Source organism: Panthera leo, chromosome B4 (assembly GCF_018350215.1).
Source record: "Panthera leo isolate Ple1 chromosome B4, P.leo_Ple1_pat1.1, whole genome shotgun sequence".
Lineage (NCBI taxonomy): Eukaryota > Metazoa > Chordata > Mammalia > Carnivora > Felidae > Panthera > Panthera leo.
The window spans coordinates 89,277,733-89,291,956 of NC_056685.1; the positions used below are offsets into that span (position 1 = coordinate 89,277,733).

Consider the following 14,224-nt stretch of genomic DNA (forward strand, 5'->3'; position numbering starts at 1 on the left):
ACCTTGGGGCTGTTTGTTAGTGCAGTTAACCTAGGCTATCCCGACCAAGACACTATCATTCTAGGCACTGGGGGGTACATCAGTGAATCAAACTGACAAAATGCACACCCTCATGAAGTTTCTCAGGACTTGAAAGCAGGGGTGCCTGCCTGGCTCATTCAGTAGAACATGCAGATCTTGGTCTCAGGGTCATGAGTTCAAGCCCCACGTTTGGCATAGACCTCATATTAAAACAAACAAACCAAGAACAAGACTCGAATGCAAAATCCAAACTATTTTGTGCAAACTATTAAGAAACCAAAGGTGGCCCTCAGTTGGTTAAGTGTCCAACTCTTGATTTTGGTTCAGGTCATGATCTCACAGTTCATAAATTCGAGCCCCATGTTGGGCTCTGCTGCTTGGGATTCTCTCTTCCTCTCTCTCTCTGCCCCTCCCCTGCTCGTGCTCTCTCTCTTTCTCTCAAAATAAATAAACTTAAAAAAAAAAAAAAAGGATGGATTAGAGTTTACCACCTCTTTCTTCCTTCCACAGTGAGACTTTTGAAAGGCTGCAAATGAATCAAAAAAAAAAAAAAAAGCTAGAGAAGAAAAGAAGCATCCATAATATAGTCTCATCTTCCATAACTCTTACTACCAAAGTGCACGACTCAGGTAAACAACACAGAGATCATCTCATACAAGCACAAAGGAAGCATGAAAAAAGCTGAACCTGAGCATCAGGAGACCCTCTGAGACTTTGCCCTGGTTGTTCCGCTAACTGCTTATGTGTGATGAGTTGTCAAGTCTCCAGGGTCCCTCAACACTTGGAATAAGGAAATAGGATCTTTCCCTCTGAGAGGTAAACTGTATGATGTATCTGAGCATCCATTTACTCTTCCAGTTCTTCCCATTGACAGATAGTTTTTAACCATCTTCTATGTGTCAGGCAACATAATGCACAGTGACCCAGGGATGAACAAGACAGACAAGGTCTCATGGAGCTTGCATTTACTATGGGGGATGGACAATAATAAGTCATCAAACAGATTAATCTTATAATGCCAGTAATGTTAAGTGCTTTGAAACAAACAGATGTGGTAAGTGTGATGGGGAGTGGTACTCTAGATTGAGGGGTCATCAGAGGCATCCCTGTGGAGGTGAAACTGAATTTGGAAACATGACTGGCAAGAAGGAACTAACTCTCCGAAGATCTGGAGGAAGTGTTCCAGATAGGATGGCACGTGCAAAGTCCCTGAGGAAAGAAGGAAGAGCAAAAAGAGCTCAGGGAAGAGTTGGAGATGAGTCAGAGATAGAGCGGTCATATCATGGAGGCTTTTATAGGCAATACAAAGAAGAAGAGTGATATAACTTAATTCACACTTCATGTTTAAAAAGATCATCCCAACTGCTAGATGAAGAGGAATGAGTTTGGAGGTAATTTCAATAGTTGAGGTAAGGGACTGCACAAGTGGCATAAGTAAAAAAGGTAAGAAAGGTCCTGGCCAGATATATTTTGGAAGAGAAGTGACAAGGATCAGAACATACTATCCCAAAATATGGCACCTTGGTATACTGAATATTTTGAGCTGAAGGAATTTGAGAAAACAGCAGATGCAGGAAACTCTCTCTGATCTTTTTCCACCCTGCTCCCTTGAAGCAGGTCATAAGACCCTCATGGGAGAGGTGCCCTCCCTATACCCAGAGAAGGACACTGAGAGAAAGAAATGCAAACAAACAGACCTTGCTAGTTTTCCCTAGGTTATTATCCTTAGTCATACCCCCTTTTTTGTGCTATCCCATTTTTTTTCTTTATCCTAATATTAAACACACACAGATTGACCTGTCTCTTCAGGTCTTTGTTACCTTTATAGAGGCTCCCATATCATGTAAAATTTATATGAAATAAATGTGTAGGCATTTCTCCTGTTAATCTGTCTTTGTCAGTTTAATTTTCAGACTCAGCCAGGGACCCTGAGAGGGTCAAGGGAAACTTTTTCCTCCTCTACACAAATCAAGAGGGTATAGTGATTGTTGGATGTAGGGAGTGAAAGAATTAAGGCTGGTAGATGATGTTATTTCCTAAAATAAGGAAAGCCAAGGAAGGAACAAATTTAGGGGTAGAGATCAGGAATTCTGTTTTTGAATACGTTAAACTCGACATACCTACTGGACAGATTTTCAAGAAGAATAAACAAGACAGTATATTTAAACACCAAATACAGGGGCGCCTGGGTGGCCCAGTCAGTTAAGCATCCAACTTTGGCTCAGGTCATGATTTCACGATTCGTGAGTTTGAGCCCCACGTTAGGTTCTGAGCCTAACAGCTCAGAGCCTGGAGCCTGCTTCAGATTCTGTGTCTCCCTCTCTCTCTGCCCCTCCCCCACTCACACTCTCTCTCTCTCTCTCTCTCTAAATAATAAACAAAATTTTAAACACTTAATAAATAATCAATGCTCAAAGAGTTATTTTCTTTCCAAACTTATTAAATCTTCTAAAGTCAAGTGCCCTAATATGAAAAGAGAAGATAATATCTATCTTACAGACTCATAGTGAACCTAACAGACTTAATATATGTGAATAAAGATTATCAATAATAACACGTATGTGGCTGTTACCTGTGCCAAGTACTGTTTTAAGTGAGTTACATTTATTTAATTTAATCCTCTCAAAAACAATCTAAGGTATCACCTCACGCCCGTCAGAGTGGCCAAAATGAACAAATCAGGAGACTATAGATGCTGGAGAGGATGTGGAGAAACGGGAACCCTCTTGCACTGTTGGTGGGAATGCAAATTGGTGCAGCCGCTCTGGAAAACAGTGTGGAGGTTCCTCAAAAAAAATAGACCTACCCTATGACCCAGCAAGAGCTCTGCTAGGAATTTACCCAAGGGATACAGGAGTGCTGGTGCATAGGGCCACTTGTACCCCAATGTTTATAGCAGCACTCTCAACAATAGCTAAATTGTGGAAAGAGCCTAAATGTCCATCAACTGACGAATGGATAAAGAAATTGTGGTTTATATACACAATGGAGTACTACATGGCAATGAGAAAGAATGAAATATGGCCCTTTGTAGCAACATGGATGGAACTGGAGAGTGTGATGCTAAGTGAAATAAGCCATACAGAGAAAGACAGATACCATATGTTTTCACTCTTATGTGGATTCTGAGAAACTTAACAGGAACTCATGGGGGAGGGAAAGGGAAAAAAAAAAAAAAAGAGGTTAGAGTGGGAGAGAGAGCCAAAGCATAAGAGACTCTTAAAAACTGAGAACAAACTGAGGGTTGATGGGGGGTGGGAGGGAGAGGAGGGTGGGTGATGGGTATTGAGGAGGGCACCTTTTGGGATGAGCACTGGGTGTTGTATGGAAACCAATTTGACAATAAATTTCATATATTAAAAAAAAACAATCTAAGGAAGGCACAGAATAGATGTTAAATAACTGGACCATATCTATACAGGTAGACAGCAAAACCTGAATAAAAATAAAAATGTATTATTAGGGGCATCTGGGTGGCTCACTCGGTTAAGCATCCAACTTTTTTTTTTAATGTTTATTTATTTTTGAGAGAGAGAGAGAGAGAAAGGCAGACAGAGAGAGGGAAACATAGAATGTGAAACAGGCTCCAGGCTCTGAGCTATCAGCACAGGGTCTGATGCGGGGCTCGAACTCATGAACTGCAAGATCATGACCTGAAGTCAGATGCTTAACCAACTGAGCCACCTAGACGCCCAAGCATCCAACTCTTGATTTTGGCTCAGGACATATCTCACGGTTCTTGGGATTGAGCCCCGCATCAGCCTCTGTGCAGACAACACCAAAGCCTGCTTGGGATTCTCTCTCTGTCTCTCTCTCTCTCTCTCTCAATAAATAAACATTTAAAAATGTATATATTATGAAATGCCCAATGTATATTGCAGATCATCAAATCAGAAACAGAAGAAACAGATTATGTTGAATATTTAACAAATATGTATTGACCATCTGGTCTATCTAGGAGCCAGAAAGAAATACAGCAATGAAGAAAACAGACCAAAAGGCCTGCCCTCATCAGCTCAGAGGAGGAAAAACAGCTCAGAGAAAGAATGACTGGGGCTTAGCCTAGAAGATGTGTTGGCTCTGAACATACTAGTGGGGAAAGCAGGGATTAGTTGGCAAACTACTGCGGCCCCTGCAGCACAGCCCGTGACCTGTTTCTTTTCAAGCTAAGAATGTTACATTTTTTTAAAGTAAACTCTATGCCCAACGTGAGGCTCAAACTCAGTACCACAAGATCAAGAGTCGCATGCTCTACTCACTGGAACCAGCCAGGCGCCCCTGTTTTTACATGTTTTAAAAGGAGAGAGAGAAGGAGGAGAGGAAGAGAATTATAAATATGATGATCTGAACAACCTTGAAGGAGGAGAAAATGTTCAAGACAAGCAAACAGGCCAGGCTGTAAAAGGTGCGTTTGTGGCCGGTTGAGGAAGCCACACGGAGCCTGGGACGACTGGAGAGCCAATATTCGCTGGGAAGGGTGGTGAAAAGACAGACAGGCAAGAGACTACAGGCAAGGCTGCTGGAGTTGACGGATTTTTTTTTCTCTGTAGGTGATGGGATGGCCTTGAAGGAGAGTGAATTCATAGGAAATTCACTTCTGGAAAGCTGCTTCTCACACTTGAAAAATATGTGCTTAATCTTGGAAGAGCTTGAAGAAGTGTTTTGATGCCCACAACAAGAGCAGAACTCTAGAGTATTCTTCCAAAAGCAACTTTTGAAACAGTGGGGGAGGGGCAGAGAGCGAGGGAGACAGAATCTGAAGCAGGCTCCGGGCTCTTAGCTATCAGCACAGGGCCCGACGCGGGGCTCAAACTCACGAACCTTGAGATCATGACCTGGGCCGAAGTCAGATGCTTAACTGACTGAGCTACCCAGGCGCCCCCCAAAAGGAACTTTTAAAGAAAACGTCAGCCTTTTTATAAAAGCTCCACCCAAGCAACCTTAGAAACTCTCTTTTAGGACATGGACCATATCAAACACTTGAGATCTCCTGGTGGATTTTAAGCACATCTTTGCTGGAAGGGAAATCTCATTTGTATCCAATCCAAGTTCTGGTGTAACTTTTTGCTGCTGTTACCTTCAAAATTTTTTAATGTCTATTTATTTATTTCTGAGAGAGAGAGAGAGAAAGAGAGGCCATGGGGGGAGGAGCAGAGAGAGACAGAGAATCCCAAGCAGGCTCCATGCTATCAGCTTAGAGCCTGATGCAGGGCTCAAACTCACGGACCGTGAGATCATGATCTGAGCTGAAATCAAGCACAACTGAATGAGCTACTCATGTGCCCCTCCATTTTTTTTCTTTAGGAGAGAAAATGGAATTTTATTTGCAATTTTTTTTTCTGAGGTGTAACTGTAACATGAGACATGAACTAAATAAGGAATCTGACTGAACATGGGAAGAAGGCTGGGGCCCAGAGGCATAAAGGACTGGTTTGCTTGGGAGTTTACTGCTGTGACAGCTAGAACAAAGGCAGAATGGAAACCTGAGCCAATTGAAAGTTAAATAACAAGAAGACAAACTTTTACAGTAAAATGAGAAAACCTTTGAGAATGGAAAAGGATGTCTAAATAGTTGGCCCTAGAGGACAGCACCCTAGTTAAAAAAAAAAAAAAAAAAAAAAAAAAAAGATTAAACAGTTTATCTTTCAAGGTAGGAGAAACCAGTTCTAAGAAACAAAGGTGCCTGGCACCAAAATCATGTGATTTAAGAAACTACTGACTTAGCACGGATAGGAGATGACTATATGAGATATAACACAGAAATCAGGAAAATTCTCTATATTATGGTATTAAGTTCGGACTTAATGTTCATAGAGGGACAATTAGTCAGCTACATCTGTGGCCAGTAATTGGTGCTAGAGAAAGCAACTCTGTGACTGACACCCATTTTCATACACCCTGTGAAGCTGTGCAAGCCACTGAACTATAATAACCCTAGAATTATCTTATAAAACCTCAGAAAAAGGGATCGTTAAGGCATTTGTACTTGGCATGATTATATTTCTCACTGAAACAATACTTTTAAAAAATGATTACCTGTTTTTAAAAAATATTAAGAGGAAAACAGTTCTGTATTCATTTGCTGTTGTAACATATTACCATAAACTCTGTGGCATTAAACACCACAGATTTATTCTCTCATAGTTCTAGGGGTCAGAGGTCCAAAATGGGTCTCACTGGGCTAAACTCAAGGTGTTGGGAGGACGGCATTCCTTCTGGAGGCTCTAGGAGAAAACCTGTTTCCAGGCCCTTTCCAGCTTCTAGAGGCTGTCCACATTCCTCGTCTCCTGGCTCCTTCCTCCTTCAGAACCACTAGTCTCTTTGCTGCAGTGCTCTGCCTGCCTCTTTCTGCCCCCCTTTTCCACTTTGAAGGATTTGTGATTACATTGGGCCCACTCAGATAATCCAAAATAACCTCCCTATTTTATTTATTTGTTTGTGTAGGCTTTTTTTTGCTTTTTATTGGACAGGTTTGGGTTTTTTTTAATATCCTTATTTATTTGTTTATTTATAGAGAGAAAGAACAAGTTGGGGAGGGGCAGAGAGAGGGGGCGCCAGAGGATCCGAAGCAGGCCCTGCACTGACAGCAGAGAGCCTGATGCGGGGCTTGAACTCCCAAGCCGTGAGATCATGACCGGAGCTGAAGCCAGATGCTCAACTGAGCCACCCAGATGCCCCAGTCTCCCTATTTGAAAGTCATCTGATAGCAAGCAACCTTAATTGCATCTGCAACTTTTAACTCCTCTTTGCCATGTAATGTAACATATTCACAGGTTCCAGCAATATTCTGCCTACCACAACTTTAACCGCAGTTAAACTATATCGTGCAAGATGGACCTTCAATCTGTCAGCAGTGCTAAAATCATAGATCTGTTCAGCACCTTTATAGACATTACACATTCTTCTATAAGCCTGAAAGGTAAATTATGTACATAAAGCATGACCAAATAAATTGGTATGCCTTTTTGTAGGATTCTTGGCTTGGAGGCCTAGGGAACTTTATTGCACTTTTCAGATTCTAACAGCTCAAAAAGAAAGATTTATAGCAACTACTGAAATATATATACTGTATTTCTTGTTGGGGAGAGTCACAGTATCCTAAAATCATTACATTTTGTCAAAACAATAAATGTTTACACTGCAGACAGTATTCAAAGCTGAGCATTTAATGTTTTAAAGACATTTGGTAAAGGAAATTAATTTTTTAAATTTTAGTTCAAGAGAATGAAAATAGTGGTAGTAAGGAAGAAGGCAGTTTTGCTTCAAACTTTTACTCAAAAAAAAAAAAAAAGCAAATAAATTTGCACAGTGATATTAGCCCACAGGGCTATTTTAAAAAGAAAAAAAAGAAAGCTTTTTTTTTTTTCTCAGTTAATTTTATCCTTTTTTTTTACAGATGTGTTCCAAACAAACTAGGATTGTCTTTGCAAAACAGCCCCATTAAGAGTTCACCAACTTCTCCCTTGGGTGATGCAGAGACTCAGACAAGGGGGGGGGTGGGGATGGGGGGGAAACTAGGCTAGACACTTGTCCCCAGTGGAAAAAAGAACACACCTGGAGAGCAGCTGAGCTAAAGGGAGCCAAGGGGGGAAAAACAGTAATTGGAGAGGAGACTGCTTACAATCTTTTGTTGATTTATAAGGTATATCTATTCCTGGAGGGAAGGGATACAGTAGCAGAACACTAAAACTGGGACAAGGGGTGGCTGTGCCAGATTGTATCTTCTGCGAGAAGTTTTCCCAGCATGGCCTGGGCCCAGCTTGGATCAAGTGACCTGTGTGAGATTGCCGGGCATCCTGTGCACATCTCTTTCATTCATTCATTCATTCATTCATCCATTCACTTACTCATACTGAGCACCTAACACGCTCTAAGCACTGCTGATTTAAAAAAAAAAAATAAACAAGGCATAAAGTACTTAGCACACTGCATTTATTTGCATTGGTTTTGGCTTTTTATCTCTCCCACAACAGTTTCTAGGAAGGGGCCCTATTTCCTTTGTGCATCCTCAGTGTCTAGAACAAGTGCCTGGCACAGGCTAGATGCTTAATGAAAAAAAAAATGACTTTAAAGCGTAGTTTTGATAGGGGGCTATGTTCTCAAACCTGTATCCCTATTTGGGGGTACAAGGGCTGACCGGTACACACGATGAGAATGGGCAGGGCATTTTTATTCGGCGTCCATACAGCAATCCACCGTTTTCCTGTGTGTCTGCTAGTCCCAAAGTAAGTTAAAGAAAAGTACGGGAGTCCAGAGGGGGATAGGGAAGGTCGGCCTTCCCCTCCCTCTTCCCGCGTGCGGCAGGCCTGGAACCTGGGGGGGAGGTACCCAAGAAGGGATTCCCGCAAGCCCGCCTGCCCGCCCGCGCTCCTCACCAGGTCAATGGCCACGACGTCCCGCAGCGCCACTGCTCGCCGTATGGACTTGGGCGGGTTCTCGGTCAGGTAGATGAGCCGATCGCTGAGGACCACGTACTTGAAGGTGTGCTTCTCCGAGTCGGACACCACGATGCACGGCTCGTAGGCGCGGATGGCGTCGTAGACCTCGGGCGGCAGCCGCCTCCGCAGGAACGCGTCCAGGCGGCTATTCGTGTGCGCAGGGAAGCCGGCCCTTGCGGAGCCGGCCATGTGCGGCGGCCGCGGCCCGGCCGAAAGCGGGGGGTTGGCGGACGCCTGTGCAGGGCCCCGCCTCCGCGCCGCCTGCGGTGGAACCCGCGCGCGCCACAAAGCCGCCCGCCCTACCGAGGCCACCTCCCCCGGGCGCAGTGCGCGGGGCCCCCAACTTCGGGGCGCGACCCCGGGGCCTGGCTCCCGGGAGCACCCTCCCCGGCCCCGGCCCCGCCTCCCGCCCATCCTCGTGCCAACCTCAGACAACAATGGACCGGGCGAGATGCTGGTCCTTCAGGTGAATCATCATCACGCATCCCCGGGGGCTGCGGGGCGGATATTTAGCGGCTCTCTTCGCCCTCTGCTCACAGCAGCCCGAACCTCCCCCCTCCCCACCGCCTGCCCCAGCTCTGGAGGACCGCGCCGTTCCTAACAGACTGTGCTGATGAGGGAATCCACAAGTTTAAACTGCTCTTCTGTTAGAAACGAGAGGAAATTTACCGATTTATTTTTTAACAGGCAGAACACCCCTAGGACGCTCTTAAGAGCAACCACGCGGATTTAGCATTTGCTTATAACATTGCCTGATACAGTCCTCTAGTGTTTCATGAGTATAAACACACACCTTTTCTGTCCAACTAATTGAAAGCTCTCTCTCTGAAGTAAATCCTATACGTTAATTTGGCACGCCAGAGCCTAATGGGGATGCTTGTGTTCCCCGTGTCCAGGGACAAAGCCCCGTAGACCGGCGGAGCCCGGTCTGTGTAGGATAAATGAATGGGTGAGGCCTGCATTTAAGGGAATGGAACACGAGGGGTTGAGGAATGCTGATTGCCCAGCCTTGAAGCTGCATGACAGTAAAAGTACTGAGTAGTTTTTACAGATCACTTATCGGTTTAGGTTAGTGAGATGAGAAGGGCATAGCAGACACCTGCCTCTCATAACCCTAGGCAGTAACTTTCATTTTAATTTCAAATTCTGGGGAAGTCATTCTCTCTCCCTGCCCATTAACCCAAAGAAATGATACACATTTATGTGTATTTTTGTTCCAGCTACCAACAACTCAGAATCAAATTGTATATTCTTTATTGCAGTTCATGTTCTCCTCCTCATATTTTACTGTTGTATACTATATGCTGTAAGCAACTTCATGTCTTTTATCGAAAAAGTATAAACGAATTAAAATACACAGATATTGTGGACTAAAACACTGCAAAAAAGGAACGGAGGAGAAATGGTTGGGTGGCTAACCAAGTCTGAGGTTAGCAGCAAAACAAAACAAAACAAAACAGTATTTCTTTTATTGGAGAGGTTGTGTTTAGTGCCTAAGGAGAGAAGTGCCACCTGCTGACAAAATCATAAATGACCTAGCTAGCGTTCCAAGTTTTCTTAGAATCTGTTTGTACATCTGTCAGAACCTTCATAACTTCATAGCTGGGTAAAAAGGGAGCCCCAGAAGCATGGCTGTTTCGTCTAAAATAAAGACTATTCCCTATCTAAACCACTCTGAACAATTTGTCGCCTCAAACCAACAGAAGGCAAAGGCCTTTTACCTTTGCCAAATAGTTGCCTCACAAGAGTGTTCAGAGGCAAATGACCACATGGCAAGTGAAATGTGAGGCCCAAGTAGGGGAGAAGGCCTCACTGCCAGCTGCTGTTTGGTGTTTGTCAGGCTTCTGCTCCAGCCTCAGGACTAACAGAAACAGAGCGACTGCACCAGAACTAGAAAAGACAGCGTACCTGATCTATCTGCCGAGAAACCCATTATAAATGCACTGTTGGTGACAAGGGCTCTTAGACTTAACAGACATTAAGGTAAGCACATGAAGAAGGGATTCTGACAAAAGGATCAAGGGTTAAGGTGACCTCAGTGGAACTTTTGAGTTGGTTGTACACAGAAAAGGCAGTATCATTGTTTCCAGGCACTTAGTGTTCTATACTGTTGCCAAGGTAACGACAAAGTTCAGATTGCAGGAAACGGGGTTAAGATAGGGGAAAGATCACTAGCTTTGGAGTCGGGAGAACTGGATTACAGCACGAACCCCGTTGCTCAGTATCAGTGAGATTTCTGCAAAGTCTCTTAACCTTTTTGGACCTCAGTTTTATCATCCATAAAATGAAACTATCAATACTTGCCTGGCCAACCATTAAGTTGGTGTCAGGATCAAATGCAATGAATTATGAATTCTAAAAGCACTATAGACATGTTTTCATATTTGTATTGCCTTATCTTTTGGTAAGCTTTATGTGGATAATTAACAAAAATACATCCGAGATAGGCAATTACTCTTTATCTTCTAAGTCCATCTAAACTCAAAAAGCATTTAATACAGTTCCGCTGCAATCAAGCGCTTAGTAGATGTTTCTTGATGAATCTTTCAAAAGTAATGGAACATTACTTACCCAGAACTAATCCCCAGAGGCACTCTTCTTAACCAGAAGAACTTTCACCAGAACAGAGTAGCCTTAGGTTGAGGGATGGTCAATTCAATTAGTGTGAAAGGACAGTAGTTATGAGCACAAGACTGTAGAGCCGGATGACCTGGGTTCCATTTTCATCTCTCACATTCAGTAGCTAAATGATCTTGGACAGGTTACTTTAATTTCTTGGTGCCTTAATTTCCCCATCTGTGAAAAGAGGGTAATAGTACCAACCCCATAGGATTAATATAAGGATGTTTCTGAAGTACTTTATAACAGGTACCTGGAACAGAGTAAACACTATACAAGTGTTTTAAAAATGAACTGAGGGGCGCCTGCATGGCTCAGTCGGTTGAGCGTCCAGCTTTGTCTCCGGTCATGATCTCATGGTTCATGAGTCTGAGCCTGGCATCGGGCTCTGCTGTGAGCATGAAGCCCGCTTCGGATCCCCTGTATCCCTCCCTCGGTCCCTCCCCCACTCATGCAAGCATGCTAGCTCTCTGTCAAAAGTAAATAAACTTAAAAAAATAAACAAATTGAACTAGTGTGTCATTTCTTGGTATATATATGGTCATTTGGTTCCCCATGTACAAAATAATACCAAATTCTTCTCTGTTGTATGCTAGCCTAACTTTTTAAACTTTAAGGCTCAAGATAAAAAAATCTAATCTACATATATACACAGACAAAAGAATGTCATTTTTTTTTTAGTTGTGTTTTTGGTGGATAAGTGATCAGTGGGCCATAGGCCATAAGAATACTGTAAGGAGGGGCGCCTTGGTGGCTCAGTCGGTTAAGCGGCCGACTTCGGCCCAGGTCATGATCTCGCGGTCCATGAGTTCCAGCCCCGCGTCGGGCTCTGTGCTGACAGCTCAGAGCCTGGAGCCTGTTTCAGATTCTGTGTCTCCCTCTCTCTGCCCCTCCCCCGTTCATGCTTTGTCTCTCTCTGTCTCAAAAATAAATAAACGTTAAAAAAAAAAAAAAAATTAAAAAAAAAAACCCTGTAAGGATTTCAGACTAGAAATACATTTCAATCTAGGGAATCCCAGGTGTTCCCATCTCCAAGTTTCAAACTAAAGACAGTATGCATAGAAAGATACTCGAAATCTGTAGTAGGAAAATAAAACTTGAATTTTTGAAGGTGTCATTTAGGAATCTCTGGGTGTTTCTACTTGGTATCAGTGGATACTGACCGTTTAAATATCTGTTAACAATTAGCAATCAACTGACATGGAGGAGAGATGTCATTATAATGAAGCCTAAGGGACTCTACAGTGCTTTGGATTAAAAATTTAAAAACTGCTTCTTTTACTAAATAATGCTTCAATGTTCTCTTCTGCCTCAGGCTTCCTGCTACACACCCACTTCCTCTAAAAGAAACCAATGATTGCACTAGGACCAGTAAAGACAGCTTACCTGACCTATTTTCCAACTTCTTTCTCTGCCAGGAAACCCATCATGAATGAATGAGCTTTTGATGACAATGGCACCGGGCTTAACAAGCATCGGGATGAAGCAGATGAAGAACAGAATTTGACACAGAACACTGTGGTTAGCAGCTCACAATTGTATTATTTTTTACTCAGCTCAATACATTTCACAGATATTTACTGAGAAATTACTATCCATACACAGAATCAAGATAAGAGTTTTCCATCTTCAAGAATTGACTCATAGGTAAGACAACCACACAATTTTAATACAAAACAAAACATATTAAAATATATTCATGACAAAAGAGGTTAAGAAAAAGCAACATCAGAGAAATTAAACAAACCTGGCTGAAAAAATCTGGAAAAGTTTCATAAGGGACAGCATTCAATAAATGTTCAAAGAGTGAATGAAACAATTTCATTTTTCCTTTTGTTAGAGTCAGGTTGGTTGTTTTTTTTTAATGTTTTTTCTGATTATGAAAATACTATCTGGTCACTGTGGAGGATTTTTAAAACTCCAAAAATGTACAAGGAAGAAAAAAAATCCTCTGCAATCTCACCACCTAGCAATAACTTTCTTGTACATATGAAGGGGGGGTTGAATCCCAGCTCTGCTACCTTTTATGTACTTCAGTTTCCTCATCTATAAAATAGGGATAATGACAGTACCTACCTCATAGAGTTGTTGTGAGGGTTAACATATGAACACTTAAAACTGTTTTAGGCACAGGGGCACCTGGGTGGCTCAGTCAGTTAAGCATCCAACTCTGGATCTGGGCTCAGGTCATGATCTCATCGTTCATGAGATGGAGCCCTGAGTCTGCACTGACAGCTCGGAGACTGCTTGGGATTCTGTCTCTCCCTTCCCTTGCTCACAAGCACTCTCTCTTCCTCTCAAGATAAATAAACTTAAAAAACAAAACAGAACCTGTTTCTGCCACATAATAAATGCTCCAAAATGTTGGCAATTAATTTGTGAAAACACTGCCAAATGCAAGCATACGTGCTTTAAATTTGTTTAATGCAAGCATACATGCTTTAAGTTAAAATAATGATGGTGTTATTTATCAACATTTAAAAATATATATTTATTTTTGAGAGAGAGAGAGAGAGAGAGAGAGAGAGAGAGAGTGCAAGCAGGGGAGAGGCAGAGAGAGAGGGAGACAGAATCCCAAGCAGACTCTTTGCTGTTAGCTCAGAGCCCTGTGTGTGGCTGGAACTCACGAACTGTGAGATCATGACCTAAGCCAAAATCAAGGGTCAGTTGCTTGATCGACTGAGCCACCCAGGTGCCCCTATTTATCAACATTTTGATAACTGTCATTTTATGTTAGTCTGAAATGAGAACACTAGACTATAAAGTGGTCAGACTTAGGGACACCTGAGTGGCTCAGTCGGTTAAGCATCCTGCTTCAGCTCAGGTCACGATCTCCTGGTCTGTGAGTTCGAGCCCCACGTCAGGTTCTGTGGTGACAGCTCAGAGCCCAGAGCCTACTTCAGATTCTGTGTCCCTCCTCTCTTTCTGTCCCTCCCCCTCCCCCATTTGTGCTTTGTCTCTCTCTCAAAATAAATACTAAAAAGAAATTTTTTTAAATAAAGTTGTCAGATTTAATAACCCTTTTGGGTCCTCCTCAATTAGATTCCACCAAGTGCTTTTTTTTTTTTTTAATTTTTATTTTTAAGTAATCTCTACACCCTATGTGGGGCTTCAAGTGGCATGCTCTACCAGCTGAACCAGCCAGC

General features: G+C 42.8%; 1 protein-coding gene and 1 long non-coding RNA gene across 8 annotated transcripts in view; one reads left to right on the top strand and one right to left on the bottom strand.

Annotated features, from left to right (window-relative positions):
• CB4H12orf56 (chromosome B4 C12orf56 homolog) overlaps positions 1-8,911 on the bottom strand; it is an 83,658-nt gene extending 74,747 nt beyond the window's left edge. For all 4 annotated transcript variants that reach the window (XM_042947067.1, XM_042947065.1, XM_042947064.1 and 1 more), the window contains exon 1: positions 8,397-8,911. In XM_042947067.1, coding sequence (XP_042803001.1) covers positions 8,397-8,873 — 477 coding nt within the window. In that variant the 5' untranslated portion in view covers positions 8,874-8,911. The remainder of the gene's footprint in view (positions 1-8,396) is intronic.
• LOC122224781 overlaps positions 1-12,878 on the top strand; it is a 119,778-nt gene extending 106,900 nt beyond the window's left edge. Inside the window, exons 5-6 of one of the 4 annotated variants that reach the window (XR_006204932.1) lie at positions 532-837; positions 12,497-12,509. This is a non-coding gene — a long non-coding RNA (uncharacterized LOC122224781). Of the gene's footprint in view, positions 1-531; positions 2,255-6,535; positions 6,573-12,496 lie in introns of those variants that run through there. The other 3 variants (XR_006204931.1, XR_006204930.1, XR_006204929.1) reach the window with 3 other exon arrangements.
• Positions 12,879-14,224: the final 1,346 nt, after the last annotated feature.